This window comes from Trichomonas vaginalis, chromosome IV (assembly GCF_026262505.1).
Source record: "Trichomonas vaginalis G3 chromosome IV, whole genome shotgun sequence".
NCBI lineage: Eukaryota > Parabasalia > Trichomonadida > Trichomonadidae > Trichomonas > Trichomonas vaginalis.
This window is the reverse complement of record NC_067206.1, coordinates 15,767,507-15,781,635: the sequence shown is the minus strand read 5'-3', so window position 1 is coordinate 15,781,635 and position 14,129 is coordinate 15,767,507. Positions and strand designations below refer to the sequence as shown.

General features: G+C 30.0%; 7 protein-coding genes across 7 annotated transcripts, besides 1 other annotated feature; 1 reads left to right on the top strand and 6 right to left on the bottom strand.

Annotated features, from left to right (window-relative positions):
* Positions 1 to 12,781: part of a mobile genetic element that runs on past the window's edge.
* Positions 547 to 945, top strand: TVAGG3_0101700 (phage tail repeat-like family; the record flags this gene model as incomplete). The annotated part of the gene is made up of 1 exon (XM_051222809.1): positions 547 to 945. One exon carries the CDS (start codon positions 547 to 549, stop codon positions 943 to 945), a length of 399 nt encoding a protein of 132 aa, XP_051107795.1.
* TVAGG3_0101690 (uncharacterized protein) lies at positions 1,513 to 2,940 on the bottom strand (the record flags this gene model as incomplete). The annotated part of the gene is made up of 1 exon (XM_051222808.1): positions 1,513 to 2,940. The coding sequence occupies one exon, from the start codon at positions 2,938 to 2,940 to the stop codon at positions 1,513 to 1,515; it is 1,428 nt and encodes a 475-aa protein (XP_051107794.1).
* TVAGG3_0101680 (Prim-pol domain family) lies at positions 3,247 to 3,825 on the bottom strand (the record flags this gene model as incomplete). Its single annotated transcript, XM_051222807.1, has 1 exon — positions 3,247 to 3,825. A coding segment is annotated over one exon (579 nt), but the record flags the coding sequence as incomplete, so codon positions are not given.
* On the bottom strand, positions 5,006 to 5,642 carry TVAGG3_0101670 (uncharacterized protein; the record flags this gene model as incomplete). The annotated part of the gene is made up of 1 exon (XM_051222806.1): positions 5,006 to 5,642. A coding segment is annotated over one exon (637 nt), but the record flags the coding sequence as incomplete, so codon positions are not given.
* On the bottom strand, positions 9,590 to 10,533 carry TVAGG3_0101660 (uncharacterized protein; the record flags this gene model as incomplete). The annotated part of the gene is made up of 1 exon (XM_051222805.1): positions 9,590 to 10,533. A coding segment is annotated over one exon (944 nt), but the record flags the coding sequence as incomplete, so codon positions are not given.
* TVAGG3_0101650 (uncharacterized protein) lies at positions 10,546 to 11,400 on the bottom strand (the record flags this gene model as incomplete). The annotated part of the gene is made up of 1 exon (XM_051222804.1): positions 10,546 to 11,400. A coding segment is annotated over one exon (855 nt), but the record flags the coding sequence as incomplete, so codon positions are not given.
* Positions 11,751 to 12,745, bottom strand: TVAGG3_0101640 (uncharacterized protein; the record flags this gene model as incomplete). Its single annotated transcript, XM_051222803.1, has 1 exon — positions 11,751 to 12,745. A coding segment is annotated over one exon (995 nt), but the record flags the coding sequence as incomplete, so codon positions are not given.
* Positions 12,782 to 14,129: the final 1,348 nt, after the last annotated feature.

The window sequence follows — 14,129 nt, the reverse complement described above, 5'->3', positions numbered from 1 at the left end:
AATATGGAGATTTGGAGATAGTATTGAAAAATGACCGTTTCGAAATCGTTTGCAAAGGTGGTGCAGTGATATCAAATATAAAAGAAATTTTATTTATGAATTCTAAAATTAAAGGAATAACGGATGATATAACATCAATTCCACCAGAAGAACAGAGATATTACGCATTAAATGCATTTCCTAAAGTTTTGAAGATTGGAAGATTTAATTTAAATGAGGAATTCATAGAAGGTTTCCTAAACGACATAATGAAGAAGCAGATAAGGAATATGTGGATAGTGAGTTAAATAAGAAGGCAAATTTGGTTTATGTTGATGAAAAAGATAATGAAATTAAAGAAAAGGTTGAATGGTATCATGAATGGACATTTGAGACTTTTAAAGTTAAAGCGATACAGAATGGGTTTCAGGATGTTTAGACCTTAAAGCAGATAAAACTTATGTTGATGAAAATTATGCAAAGAAGTCGGAAGTAAATGATGTGATTACAAGCATGAAAAATGAAATACTTCAAACATTATATCCTGTTGGTTCTATTTATACATCAATGAACTCAACAAATCCATCAACAGTTTTAGGTTTTGGTATGTGGAAGCAGATTGTAGATAAATTCTTATACTGTGCTAGATATTCAAAGCAAACAGGAGGTTCGAAGAAAATTAAAGAAGCAAACCTTCCACCGCACACTCATACAGGAACTACAAACACAACAGGTAATCATTCACATTCAATAACAAAAAGAGGTTATATAAATCTTGCAGCGGGTTCGGATAGATGGGGAATGAATAGATATGATATCACAACTGACCCAGTAGATTCAAGCACAGGTATTTTCTGTGGAACCGCAGGTAATCATTCACACACTTTCACAACAAATCCAACAGGCTCGGGTAAAGATTACATGCCACCATTTGTGACTGTATTCGCATGGTACCGCGTTCATTGAATGTGCTTGAGCCCAGACTTTTGGGTCAAGGCTTACCGAATGAACTAAATATATTTTATGTCTGTAATTAATTAGGTAATGAAGTAATGGATGAACTGCAGAAATAAATGTTTACGTTAATGTTTACGTTAAGTGACTCAAAGAGTCCGGAGACAAAGTCTCATGGTTTCAGGTTATTCAATAATTAATTATTTTTGAAGAACTGAAGGTGCTACCATGTTACCATGTGCTACCAGGTTAACTAACTTCTCTGAAAAAATGAGACAACATGACATTTTGACAACAACACAGGAGGAAGGCAGTTATGAATTATTTTTGAAGAACTGAAGGTGCTACCATGTTACCATGTGCTACCAGGTTAACTAACTTCTCTGAAAAAATGAGACAACATGACATTTTGACAACAACACAGGAGGAAGGCAGTTATGAATTATTTTTGAAGAACTGAAGGTGCTACCATGTTACCATGTGCTACCAGGTTAACTAACTTCTCTGAAAAAATGAGACAACATGACATTTTGACAACAACACAGGAGGATTAATGCAAAAATAAATTCAAATCATACTTTATAAAGCATCATTTACAGGTATTTCATCGTCAGTAAATGAATCATCATTATCATTTGTTTCAACCTGTTTATATAATCCTTTCATTTCTTCTTTCAAAACATAACACCATGTTTGTTTATCGTCTATTCTTCTATGTTTCCTATCACATTTATCCTTAATACTCATTTGAAAGTTTTTGTCTTTCATGTCTGATGGTTTGCAGAATAGAGCATTTTTACACGTCATACCCGCACACAATTCATCATAATGTGTATTTATCCATACATCTAAAGGATTTGTTGATAATTCAATTAAATCTTGTTTGGCTTCAGTCATCGGTATGATTCGTACATTAAATGATGAAAGGTCGTAATTGATAAAATATGTTAGTAAATTATCATAAAATTCCTTTGTGCATGAATCCATTAAATTCTTGAAGTAATCAAATTGACCCTTAAATTTACCATTAACTCTTAAAACTACGTATCTTCTGTCTCCAACTTCAATTTTGACAGGGTAGACGTTATTAGTTACGAAAATGAAGTTTGCAACATTCTGAGCAGTTCTTCTGGGTTGATTCTTTTCATTAATTCTAATCTCATTATCCGTTATAATTGATTTCAAAGCGTTGAAGTTTGCAAGTCTGTCTTCACCCACATTCTTGAGTTCATTAAGTACAAGAAACATTTTATTCTCAACCACCGAATTAAAATTACCCGTTAGCTCACTTATTTCGGTAATGTTTTTACATGAATAACCAGCGAGGAGTTCAGAAATAATGTCTGTAAATCTGTTTTTACCTGTTCCCTGAAGTCCTTTCAAAATAATTGCTGTTTCATTCTTGATTCCAGGATGTTGAATCATTGATGCAATCCAGCCGAGAAGGTATTTATACACTTCATCGTTATTATCACAAATGGCTTCTTTAATGAAATTCATAAACATCTCAATTTTTGAGTAATCAGGCTTTTCGAGAACGTTGTATTTATAACCTTGAAATGTTGAGAAAACATCTGGAGAATCAGATTTAAAGCAAACACCCTTAACGGTTAATGAGGATAATTGATTTAGTAGTACATCCCATGCTGTTATTGTTTTACCTTCTTCTTTAAATAATTTAATCATTTTGAGTGACTCTTTCATGTTTGATTGAAGAACGAATGATATTTGATTCATTTTATCATGAATATTATAGTCCTTTTGAATGAAGTATTTGTTTCCATAATCTACAAAACGGATTACACGTGATAAATCCTCAATTACTTCAGAACTGTTTTTATACTGATGATTTTCAGCTTTGCGTCTAATATCTTTTATCAAAAACGAGTCATCAAGTTTTATATCAAATGTTATTTTTGGCTTACGTAATAAAGGTAAAACATATTCATCATAATATTCCTTTTGATAAAGTTTTAGAATCTTCACTAAAACAAATGGAGAAGTCATTAAATGTGCATATCTACTACGTGCTTTTTCAAAATTACTTTTTGCATTTTCTGTTAAACTGCAGAAGTTATAAACGTTATCGTATGCTTCATTAATCAAATGATTAGGTAACGAATTAATAGCTTGAAACAGTGTGAATAATGTTATTTCTTTTTCTAAATTCATGTTTCCACCGTCATTATGTACTTCAAAATCACAGATGCCATCAACTATGCTCTGGGCAAGTTTATCGTCAATGTTTACATCTTTGTTTTCATTCATGATAATCTTTATTTCTTCGTTCTTCTGTTCAACTCTTACCTTAATATTCAAATCATTTAATATATCGTTTACGGTTCTAGTTAATGTTGAATCATAACTTCCACGAATGAATGAGTATGTTTTGATTGGTTCTGTTGCATTCTTTCGAACTCTTGAATCAGCCATAACCACTAATGAACGTTTTGAATCATCAATAGAAGTCATTATATCAATATCATAATCATTGCAGGAATAACATTTAATCATTCTGTTCGAAACTGAATAGAAGAAATTAGTGTTGCAATAAATGTGAAGACCTCCTGAAGCGGTTTTAACGATAACATCTTTATCCGAAAGTTTTGATAAAATATCTTTTCTAACTGTTTCTTTAAGTTCATCATTGTACGATTTATTGATATCAACATCTATAATCGTTAAATTCGAAATTTTATTTACTAATAAAGCCATACCAGTTTTCCTTCCTCTTCCTCCATCATGTTTGAGGTAGTTATGTAAATCAATCTTGTTTTCACCAATTCTTTCGTTGAGGGTTTTAGTTTCTGCCACAACTAATTCCTCAGCTAATGAATCAATAACTTTTTCATCAGAAACGATATAGTTGCTGTTGTTGTTTGTTGCTGTCATTTATATAGGAATAAAAAAATAAAAATAACTTTAAAACTAACGTTATTTTTGGACTGCATCAAATTTTCATTAATGTTGTCAAAATGTCATGTTGTCTCATTTTTTCAGAGAAGTTAGTTAACCTGGTAGCACATGGTAACATGGTAGCACCTTCAGTTCTTCAAAAATAATTCATAACTGCCTTCCTCCTGTGTTGTTGTCAAAATGTCATGTTGTCTCATTTTTTCAGAGAAGTTAGTTAACCTGGTAGCACATGGTAACATGGTAGCACCTTCAGTTCTTCAAAAATAATTCATAACTGCCTTCCTCCTGTGTTGTTGTCAAAATGTCATGTTGTCTCATTTTTTCAGAGAAGTTAGTTAACCTGGTAGCACATGGTAACATGGTAGCACCTTCAGTTCTTCAAAAATAATTCATAACTGCCTTCCTCCTGTGTTGTTGTCAAAATGTCATGTTGTCTCATTTTTTCAGAGAAGTTAGTTAACCTGGTAGCACATGGTAACATGGTAGCACCTTCAGTTCTTCAAAAATAATTCATAACTGCCTTCCTCCTGTGTTGTTGTCAAAATGTCATGTTGTCTCATTTTTTCAGAGAAGTTAGTTAACCTGGTAGCACATGGTAACATGGTAGCACCTTCAGTTCTTCAAAAATAATTCATAACTGCCTTCCTCCTGTGTTGTTGTCAAAATGTCATGTTGTCTCATTTTTTCAGAGAAGTTAGTTAACCTGGTAGCACATGGTAACATGGTAGCACCTTCAGTTCTTCAAAAATAATTCATAACTGCCTTCCTCCTGTGTTGTTGTCAAAATGTCATGTTGTCTCATTTTTTCAGAGAAGTTAGTTAACCTGGTAGCACATGGTAACATGGTAGCACCTTCAGTTCTTCAAAAATAATTCATAACTGCCTTCCTCCTGTGTTGTTGTCAAAATGTCATGTTGTCTCATTTTTTCAGAGAAGTTAGTTAACCTGGTAGCACATGGTAACATGGTAGCACCTTCAGTTCTTCAAAAATAATTAATTATTGAATAACCTGAAACCATGAGACTTTGTCTCCGGACTCTTTGAGTCACTTAACGATAAAATATATTTTTGGGTCATGGGCTATGCCCCGCCACGTTGCGTCTTTATGACAAAAATAATGAGTTCATTTACTCACAATATTTTTTTACAAAACGACCCCAAGCTTTTAACTTCTTTTCTGCAGCTTCTAATGCTATCTTAGCGAGTTCATATTCTCTAAATTCTCTCTTTAAATTTTCTTGTTCCCATTGGTCTAGTTCGAATGGAGAATCTGTATAACCATAACATAACTCACGTTCATGTTCTAATTGTTTTTCGCACATTTTTCTAACTTCTTCTTCAAACAAAGGTTTAGCATTCTCTACTGTATCTTCAAGTTCTTCTTCATCTAATTTCTCATGAACTTTCTTGTCTATGGAGTCCATAATATCTTTGACATAAAATGCATACTTTACAGAGCACCATTCAGCAACAAAATGAACGAAGTCAGGATGTATGTAAATACCTTTGAATTCATTTATAACACCCTTAGTAAGCTTATAAAATGCTTGTTTTGAGGTCGAGCCACTTTTGGCTCCACCGTATTCGTTCATCCAAAACTCAAGAATTTCCTGCATTTTAGCACTATTGAGAAATCTGTTTAAATGGTTTAACTTTCCTGCTTCTCTTGCCATCTTTGTTGCATTAATGTAACCATCCTTGTCTCTACGTAAGACTTCAATACTGTTATAAGTGCCTTTTGTGAATGTTTCACCATTAGATTTGTTCGTGAATGTTTTTGCTTCGACCGACATTACTGTTCTTACATACAAAATAAAAAATAAATAAAAATAATTTTAAAACTACCTTTATTTTTGTACTGCATCAAATTTTCATTAATGTTGTCAAAATGTCATGTTGTCTCATTTTTTCAGAGAAGTTAGTTAACCTGGTAGCACATGGTAACATGGTAGCACCTTCAGTTCTTCAAAAATAATTAATTATTGAATAACCTGAAACCATGAGACTTTGTCTCCGGACTCTTTGAGTCACTTAACGATAAAATAACTGATAACAAATTTTTATTTTTATCATAAATGGATACCCCACAAGCTCAAAATTTACCACGAATCATAACAAGGGAGGAAACGATAAAAATGATGCGAGAACTTGCTAAAAATAACAAACCACTAAAACTGAGAAAATGTGTTTATGCAGTAATGATGGAAAGAGAGATGTTGTCAAAGAAAAATAAAAATTAAATTTGGATAGAGTTTAAAAATTCATCTTTATTAAATTCATCTCTTCCAATCAATTTATTTATTCTATTAAATTCTTTTATTTTTGGTTCACTCAGTTTAAGGATTGAACGGTAAGTTTCTAATTTTTCGATTATTTCCTTCTTCTCTTTATCGTTTTCAATTACTTTAGTTTTATGGGCATCAACCCCACCGCATTGCGACTTCTTTTTGTAATAGCATATTTTTGATTTAATTCTGTTTAGTTTCTTTTTATATTCATCGTCTGGACTCTGAATCTTAATTGAATCAGGACTCTTGACTGCTTTGTTGTCACTCATTTCTTACGAAATAAAAAAAATTAAATATTATTTAAATATAATGGAGTAATAAAATAAATCGGAATTTCTATTAATTTATTGTCAACTTCAACTAATGCATTGCCGTTAATATATCTAACAAATTCAGCTATTGTGTCAAATCTTCGTCTTCTTTTTGTCATTGATTTATTAGTTTTTCCATAATCGAGATGAATCAAAACTTTATCCCCTTGTTTAAAATTCATGAGCCCCGAATTAATTTGTTTCACGTTTAACATCATTCAACCTTTCCATTTGCTTTCTAATATATTCCCATTCTTTTGAAATATCATTTTTCATTTCCACTGGTTTCATGTTTATTGTTCTATGCCATGTATTATTGTAATAATATACTAACTGTTGTATGATGGAGTCATGATTTCCATCCCAGTATATCTGACCGTTAACCCCTAACGCATCTCTAAGAGTTCTCATTACCGCATCAACTATTTTATTATGAAACGTATATGGAGAGGATGAAAAGAAAAAATTAATTTGTGGGAAATAATGAGTCATAGTTGCCTGAAATCCTTTATCACCATCACCCCTTATATTATCTACTCTTTCATGATCTAGTAAGTATTGAATAGCTCTTCTTGTTTCCTGTTCTGTTTTCCCTTTCACTGGAATGCAATATAAATATCTAGTGTTAATGTTAATGGCAAATAAATAAGTAACGTTTCCTTTTGAATATTCCAGATGATCGATTTCGTATGAATATGGATATGGTGCAAATGAAGGGCGACTAAATTTTTCCTTTAATGGTTGAATTTTCGGGTCAATTGGTTTATTTAATATCTTGAAATCCTTTTTAAAATCTTTTTGCTTCTTTAATGTTTGAAATGGATATAATAAAGTGAATGATGAAGGATTAACTGAAGGAGGAGGCGGTACTGTCGTTGGAGGTTTTTGGTGTTGCAAGTGGTTTAATTTTATCTGCTTTGATTTTGGAATTCATTCCTCCTTTCATTAATTCTGGATGTATTCTATTCATTTGTTTTAAATATGCTGTATATAAAGGTTTGATATACTTTCCCGCTTCGAGTTTATGTTGAAGGATGAATTCCAAAAGTTGATCTTCATTTAAAAGTCGGGCTGAATATGGTTTAACTAATGAATCATAAATTAAAGCTTGTGCATCATTTATGGTCTGAAGGACCTGGGTGTTTTGTTCCTTTAGCTGTTGAACATTTGCTACTTTAGACCTCGGCTTTGGTTTTTGTGGCTCAGGATTATATAAATTATATAATTCATCAATATCTTCTTCTGTTAATACTTTATTTTTGAAATCTTTCAACTGTTTAAGTTGTGATTTAGTTTTTCCCTTTGTATATTCATTATTTTTAATTTTGTCTTTAATTTTTAGAAATTATTCTATCATGATATTTCAAAATTTCATTTTTATAATATGGATAATAATATTCCATATCATCACCCGTATATTATTATTATATTTTGGAGATATGATTTTAATTCATAATAACTAAGAAAATTTTGATTAAATACTAAATCATCAATTAAAATTTTAAATCTGTGTTATCCATTTATATAAAAATAAAATAAGTGTTTTAAGGGTGCCCACCTCTTTGAATCATAGTATCAAAACCATTATTTACATATTGAATCGCATCATTAACGGTTCCTTTTGTTCTTCTGTGGCATTTCATTAAAATTTAAATTGTATTAAATAAATGGCATACAACATCCATTTTCACAATACATCAGCCTTAGTGTGTGCTCCTGTTAATGCAGTCTTACCGATTGTTAAGCGAGTCATTGACCCGTTTTTAAGTTGTAAATTAATATTTTGACCATCAAATATCACTTTATCATTTATTATATCCAAATATTTTTTAGGTGTTAATTGCTTATTTTGTCTTAAACTAACACCCTTCATTTTTTGTGCAATCTTTTTAAAATCACTCCCATCAATTGAACCGTTGAATGATGTATAACATTTAGGACATAAAGCAACCATGTTATCACCTTGTTTCTCAATTGCTAAACCCAATAATTTTTTCTCATGTGCTTTTTCTTCAAGCTTTTATTCTTTAATTTAGGTTTAAATTTCTCATCAAAACAGAAGAAATCAAATGGTGCGAATTTTGAAAATGTTTTTTATCATAAAATTGTTTATCGGTAACAATTGCTTGAAATGCTTGAGTGTTAGGAAGATTTGGGTCGCCAGCGATTGCCCAATAAGATGAATCAGTATCACCTTCAATGAAATGAAAACGATTAACATTCATGCATTTATACATAAAATCATAAATGAAAACCAAATACCAGTATTTAGCATTATCTAAAGTGAAGAATGCCTCTTGTAAACATGTATCACATCTATAAAATCTATCTTTAAGCATCACTTGATATGTATCTCACCTATTTCTCTTATGTTTTTAAACTTATTTGACATACATGCAACGCGTGCCTTCTGTGCATTCATTATTTTAGTCTTTGCGTAATTTTGTGTATTCATTGCATCGTAACCATATGATCCATTAAGTGAAATCTTGCAAAATAAACTTTTTCCTTTATTTCCTTCTAATTCAGCCTTTTGTCTTTCGTTCATAAATTCGTTCGCAAATTCATTAAAACAAGTGTTTTTAGTAAATGTTAAAATTGATTGAATATCATCGATGATAAAATGAAATCTGTCTATTAGATACCAAAGATAATAAGAAGAAAATGGTTGATATTGGTTGTGTGTTGATGCTAACTGAGTTAATTTCCTCTGTTTCTGGTCAACTGGTAGATTGTTTGATTTCATGTAATTATACATAAAACTGCCAATTGTTTTTTCATCTGTGATAATATCTAAGTTTCTTATTATCGGTAAAAAGTTTATGTAATCATTAATGTATTTTTCATCAATGTGACCCTTTACTTCAGCCACGAATAAAGTATTTTTCTTCTTAATTATTCCCAGCTTTTGCTTTCTTTGTTGCTGTATCACAAATGATAACACCATTCAATCTTCCCGGCATATACATTTTATGGTCAGTATATTGAATGAAATCATGAGGATTAGATGAAAATGATGAAGGATATAATGAATTAAAATCAACACCAACGAAATGAGTCATAATGTTGGTGGTGTCCTCATTTGATACAGTTTTAGTTTCTGGATTATATGAAAGTTTATTAATGTGCGTGATTCCTTTAAGATTTACTCTATGTTGAACATTTGATAAACCACCAGTAATTCCATTACGGAGAATGTGATAAGCTTCAACTGAATCTAAAGTCATTGGTAAATTATTTTTTAATGCATAATTTCTTAAATTGATTCTTAAACGTTGAACATCTTCATCTTTATTTGATTTTACGACATTGCAATAACAACACATTAACTGACAATTTTCTTTGGTATGTGGTTTTTCATTATCGATTCTATCCAATGTTGGTTTATTTGCATATGTAAACGCTTTACCACACATTTTGCATTTAGATGAAAGGATTAAATCGTGATAGTATTGAAAATCATCCATTGAAACATTATTTTTAGTATCCCTTTCTGCTTTTTCATCTTGTTTCTTATATGATTCAATTTTATATTTCCAATACTTTTTCGTTAATTCAAAACTTGATTCTATCTCTTCCTCAGGATATTTTTCATTAGGATTAAAGTCTTTATATGCTAAAGCGTAACGAATCATTGAAGCATTCGATGATAAAGAAAGATTATGAAGCATGTCAATTTTATAAACAAATGTTTCTTCAATAATTTTATCAATTGGGTCAATCATAATTTCAACATCTTTATTGCAATAATGAATAAAATATTCTAATCTATTCTTAAAATTTTTAGCATCATTGAGATATATTTGATAATCACTATCTGATATAGTTTCTTGAGTTAATGCTGAATAAAATGAATCTTGAGTGAATGGTTCCACTTTATATAATTCTTCTTCGTAATTTTCCCATGTGATGAATTGATAAGGGAAAAAGGATTTAACACGTGATTTATTGTTTCCGAAATCTTGAGTGAATTGGTCTAATGTCCCACCCGCTATATAATTTCTGATGTCAATAAATCTCAATTCATATGGAACGTTTGTTTTCTTTACAATGATTTGCTTAAATTGTGAAGATGAACCCAGCATTGATTTTATTTTCCATTTTGCAGTGTTTAAATCACGAAGAATTAAATTTAAATCAAACTTTCCCGAATTAAAACCTATGATATTCACTTTATTGAATTCCTCATCTAGAAGTTCTTTAAATGCTTCCTTCTGTTTTTCATTTAATGTATGAGACAAAGTCCCCGCCGTTTGGTCCGTTTGCGACTTCATTAATTCTTCATATTGTTCAATATTTGATTTAGCAACTAATGAACAGGTTGAAAATAAAAACTCAATCCAATCAGAAATAAAAGAATCACTCGAAGTTAAGCAAAAATTCCTCGTATATGTTTTATCATTTAATTTAACCGTTGATGATACCATGAATGGTTTTAAGTAAGCGTTCAAAGTTGCACACTCAGAAAGTTGTAATTCTTCTTTAGTCTCTAATGTTTCGAAGTCAAAAGTAATATAATATCTTGTCGGTTGATAATATTCCTGCAAATTGTGAGCTAATAACCACTGATATATCTTCTGTTTCGTAATATGTGGTGCATATGGTTGCTGTGTCTTTTGCAACTGAACGTCTTGAATTAATCTTCCATTATTTTCTTTACATTTCTCACAATGCTTTAAAAATCTTCTTTGGTTTTTCCTTTCTGGATCATCACGGATAGAATAAACTTCTTCTTTACAATATGGACAAACTCTATAGCCGGTGAGTGCTTCAACGTCTGTTATTCTGTCAGCGTGAAGTTTTCCACATGGACTCTGTGTTAATAAAATATTTACTGTTTCAAATTCTGGATCTATCATTATTGATTCCACTAATGGAAAGTCTACCTTATTTATGTCCACGTCTTCTGGTTGAGGATCACAATAATAGAAATCAATATTAACATTTAACATTCTCGCTAATCTCTCACTTTCTGATGAAATGTCAAACCCTTCATATGCATCTATTGCTTCATTTAAATAGCTTCTACGAGTTTTAGGATTAACACCATCAGGAATGTTATAGAAGCGTTTAAATAACCTTCTACCTTCTGCTCTAATTTGATTATCATTCATTTTAGCTGTTCCGTTTTTGTTCATTTATGTAAGAATAAAAAATTAAAAAATAAATAAAAATAAAGTTTATTTTTTAAAGCCCATAAAATGAATTAAGAACACATAAATTTTTATCATCTGCGACGTGACGAATACATTTTAATTTACTCAAGAATGCGTACCCTGATACATTAAATCTAATTCCTGTCTTATTTAATTTCACAACTTTGAAAAGGAATGTATGAATAGCTATAAAATGATGAGAAGATGTTTTATGGGTTGCTTCCATTTTTTCTGAAATAAATGAATAAATATAATGCTTATACGTTTTCATATCTTTTATGTTCTTACTAACGAATGGTATAGACCTTTCCACTTCATCTTCCTTCGGTGCTGTTCTTTCATATGAAACATTATTGGTATCTTCAATAATGAAACCACAATCACACAAAATTTTATAGGTTCCAATAGTTTCTTTTGATATTTTATCTAATAAATCAAAAACTTTATCAACACCTGTGCATTTATTTAAATAATAATTTGTGTAAATATCATGATCTTCTTTCTTAATCGTATTAGTTGCATAAGTCACGTTTTTAAGAGCTTTTTTGAATTTCTCAGAATCTAAAGGTGGTGAAAGTAGGATACAGGGGTATTCTTCATTATCAATAAATTGTAACTTATGTTTACGAATAAATTTAGTACCTTCTTCTGAAAGTGTTTCGTCTATTTCACCATCTAATAAATTTTGTGTTGATTCTGAGACATAATTTTTATATCTTTCTTCATGAGATTTCTGAACTGCTGATTCTGAAGCTGGGATATTCATTAAACCCTCTACTTCATTTTCATTATATTTTTCAACTTCTCTTAATTCCTTAATTTTTTCATCTATTTCATCTCTTATTTTTTCCAGTTTTTCAATTTCATTGTATTCATCATCATCTTTAATCCGTTCTTCATAATATTCAGGGAAAACATCAGGTTCTTTAGGTTTTTCTTCTTCAGATATGGGATATAAGAAATTTATAACATCATCTTTATTCATTTTTCCATCATAATCTAAATCATTTAATAACTCGGCAAATTTTTGACAATTTCTTAAATAATATTTACTAACTTCATAACACATCTCATCTAATATACCCTTTATTTCCTCGTTTGTGAATCCTAATTTTTTAACGTTGTTAGTTTTGACACTCATTTCATACAAAATAAAAATAAATTATTCAAAAATGTAAGACATGAATTTTTAAAGTTTATTTTTTTATTTTTTTATTTCATTATGGTAGTGAATCTTTTATTCATGAAAATAATTATTTCTAATTTCTTTTACTCTCTCATACATACTAGATTTAAAGAATTCAGAACATTTCCCATAATCTCCTAAATGTTTTCTTATCCCTAACGTGTGCCAGTTATTATATGAAACTGAATAAACTTTATCTTTATCTTTAAACCTTTCATCACTTCCAATATATTTATATCTCAGTTTTGATTTAGCATTTTCATATTCATTAGCGTTTAATAATTCACAGTCTTCCTTTTTAAATTGATGTTTAAGATATTCAGGATTTAATACTCTACGTTTATATGCTCCTAACTTAGTTCTAAAGGTTTTTCTACAAAATTTAGGAATTCCATCCTCTTTAATGTCATCAATGATTTCCATTTCATTATTTTCAATTTCTTCTTCTCGTTTATGAGGTCTTTGATTATGACTCCATTGATTCCATGAAATTAAATATTCTTTATCATTATATTTATACCTCATTAGCTTATTTTGGCTTTCATATTCATTTAATAATTCACAGTCTTCCTTTTTAAATTGAAGTTTAACCCATTCAGGATTTAAACAATGTTTAATTAATCGCGGAATATCTGACATCATCTATATATAGCTTCTTTTATAAAAGATAAAAAATAAATTATTTTAAAATTAATGTTAATTTTTTAATGTGTTTAGTATATAAATATTTTAATGCATCGTCTATATATAGATGCAACAAAAAAAGTCACACAACCCTTCCTATCCTACTACTGTTAAGGCTGTTCTGAAAATATTTTTTTCGAAAAAATTCGAAAAAAATTCTTAAAATTCAAAAATCCCTTAATTCCTGAGGATTTTGGAAAAAAGTTTTTACATGAACATGTGTATATTATATGAAGTATATTGATAAGGTAAAAATCAAATTTTATTGCATATTCATCGAGAAAATAAACTAACGAATCCATCAAAATTGAGAGGGTAATCCTCCTCCTCTCAAATAAACGTACATACGGGTGCACCCTTAAAATAACAACTATATTAAAACATATGCCTCTCACAGCTTGAATATTATGCCTTTTAAAATCATTAAAGATAATAAATTTCTCACATATTGACGTTGGTTTCTTTATACCATCCTTAAAGAAAATAATTGAGATACAGCTATATCTCATACCGAAATGGCTCACCAAAAAGGTGACATTTTTGGCGCCAATAATTTGATTTTTCTGATTCTTTCTATTTAGATATATTTATTTAATATTCATATTCCTTTATATTGCCTCATATTATTTCCCATCTTTAATCATATTATACAAAT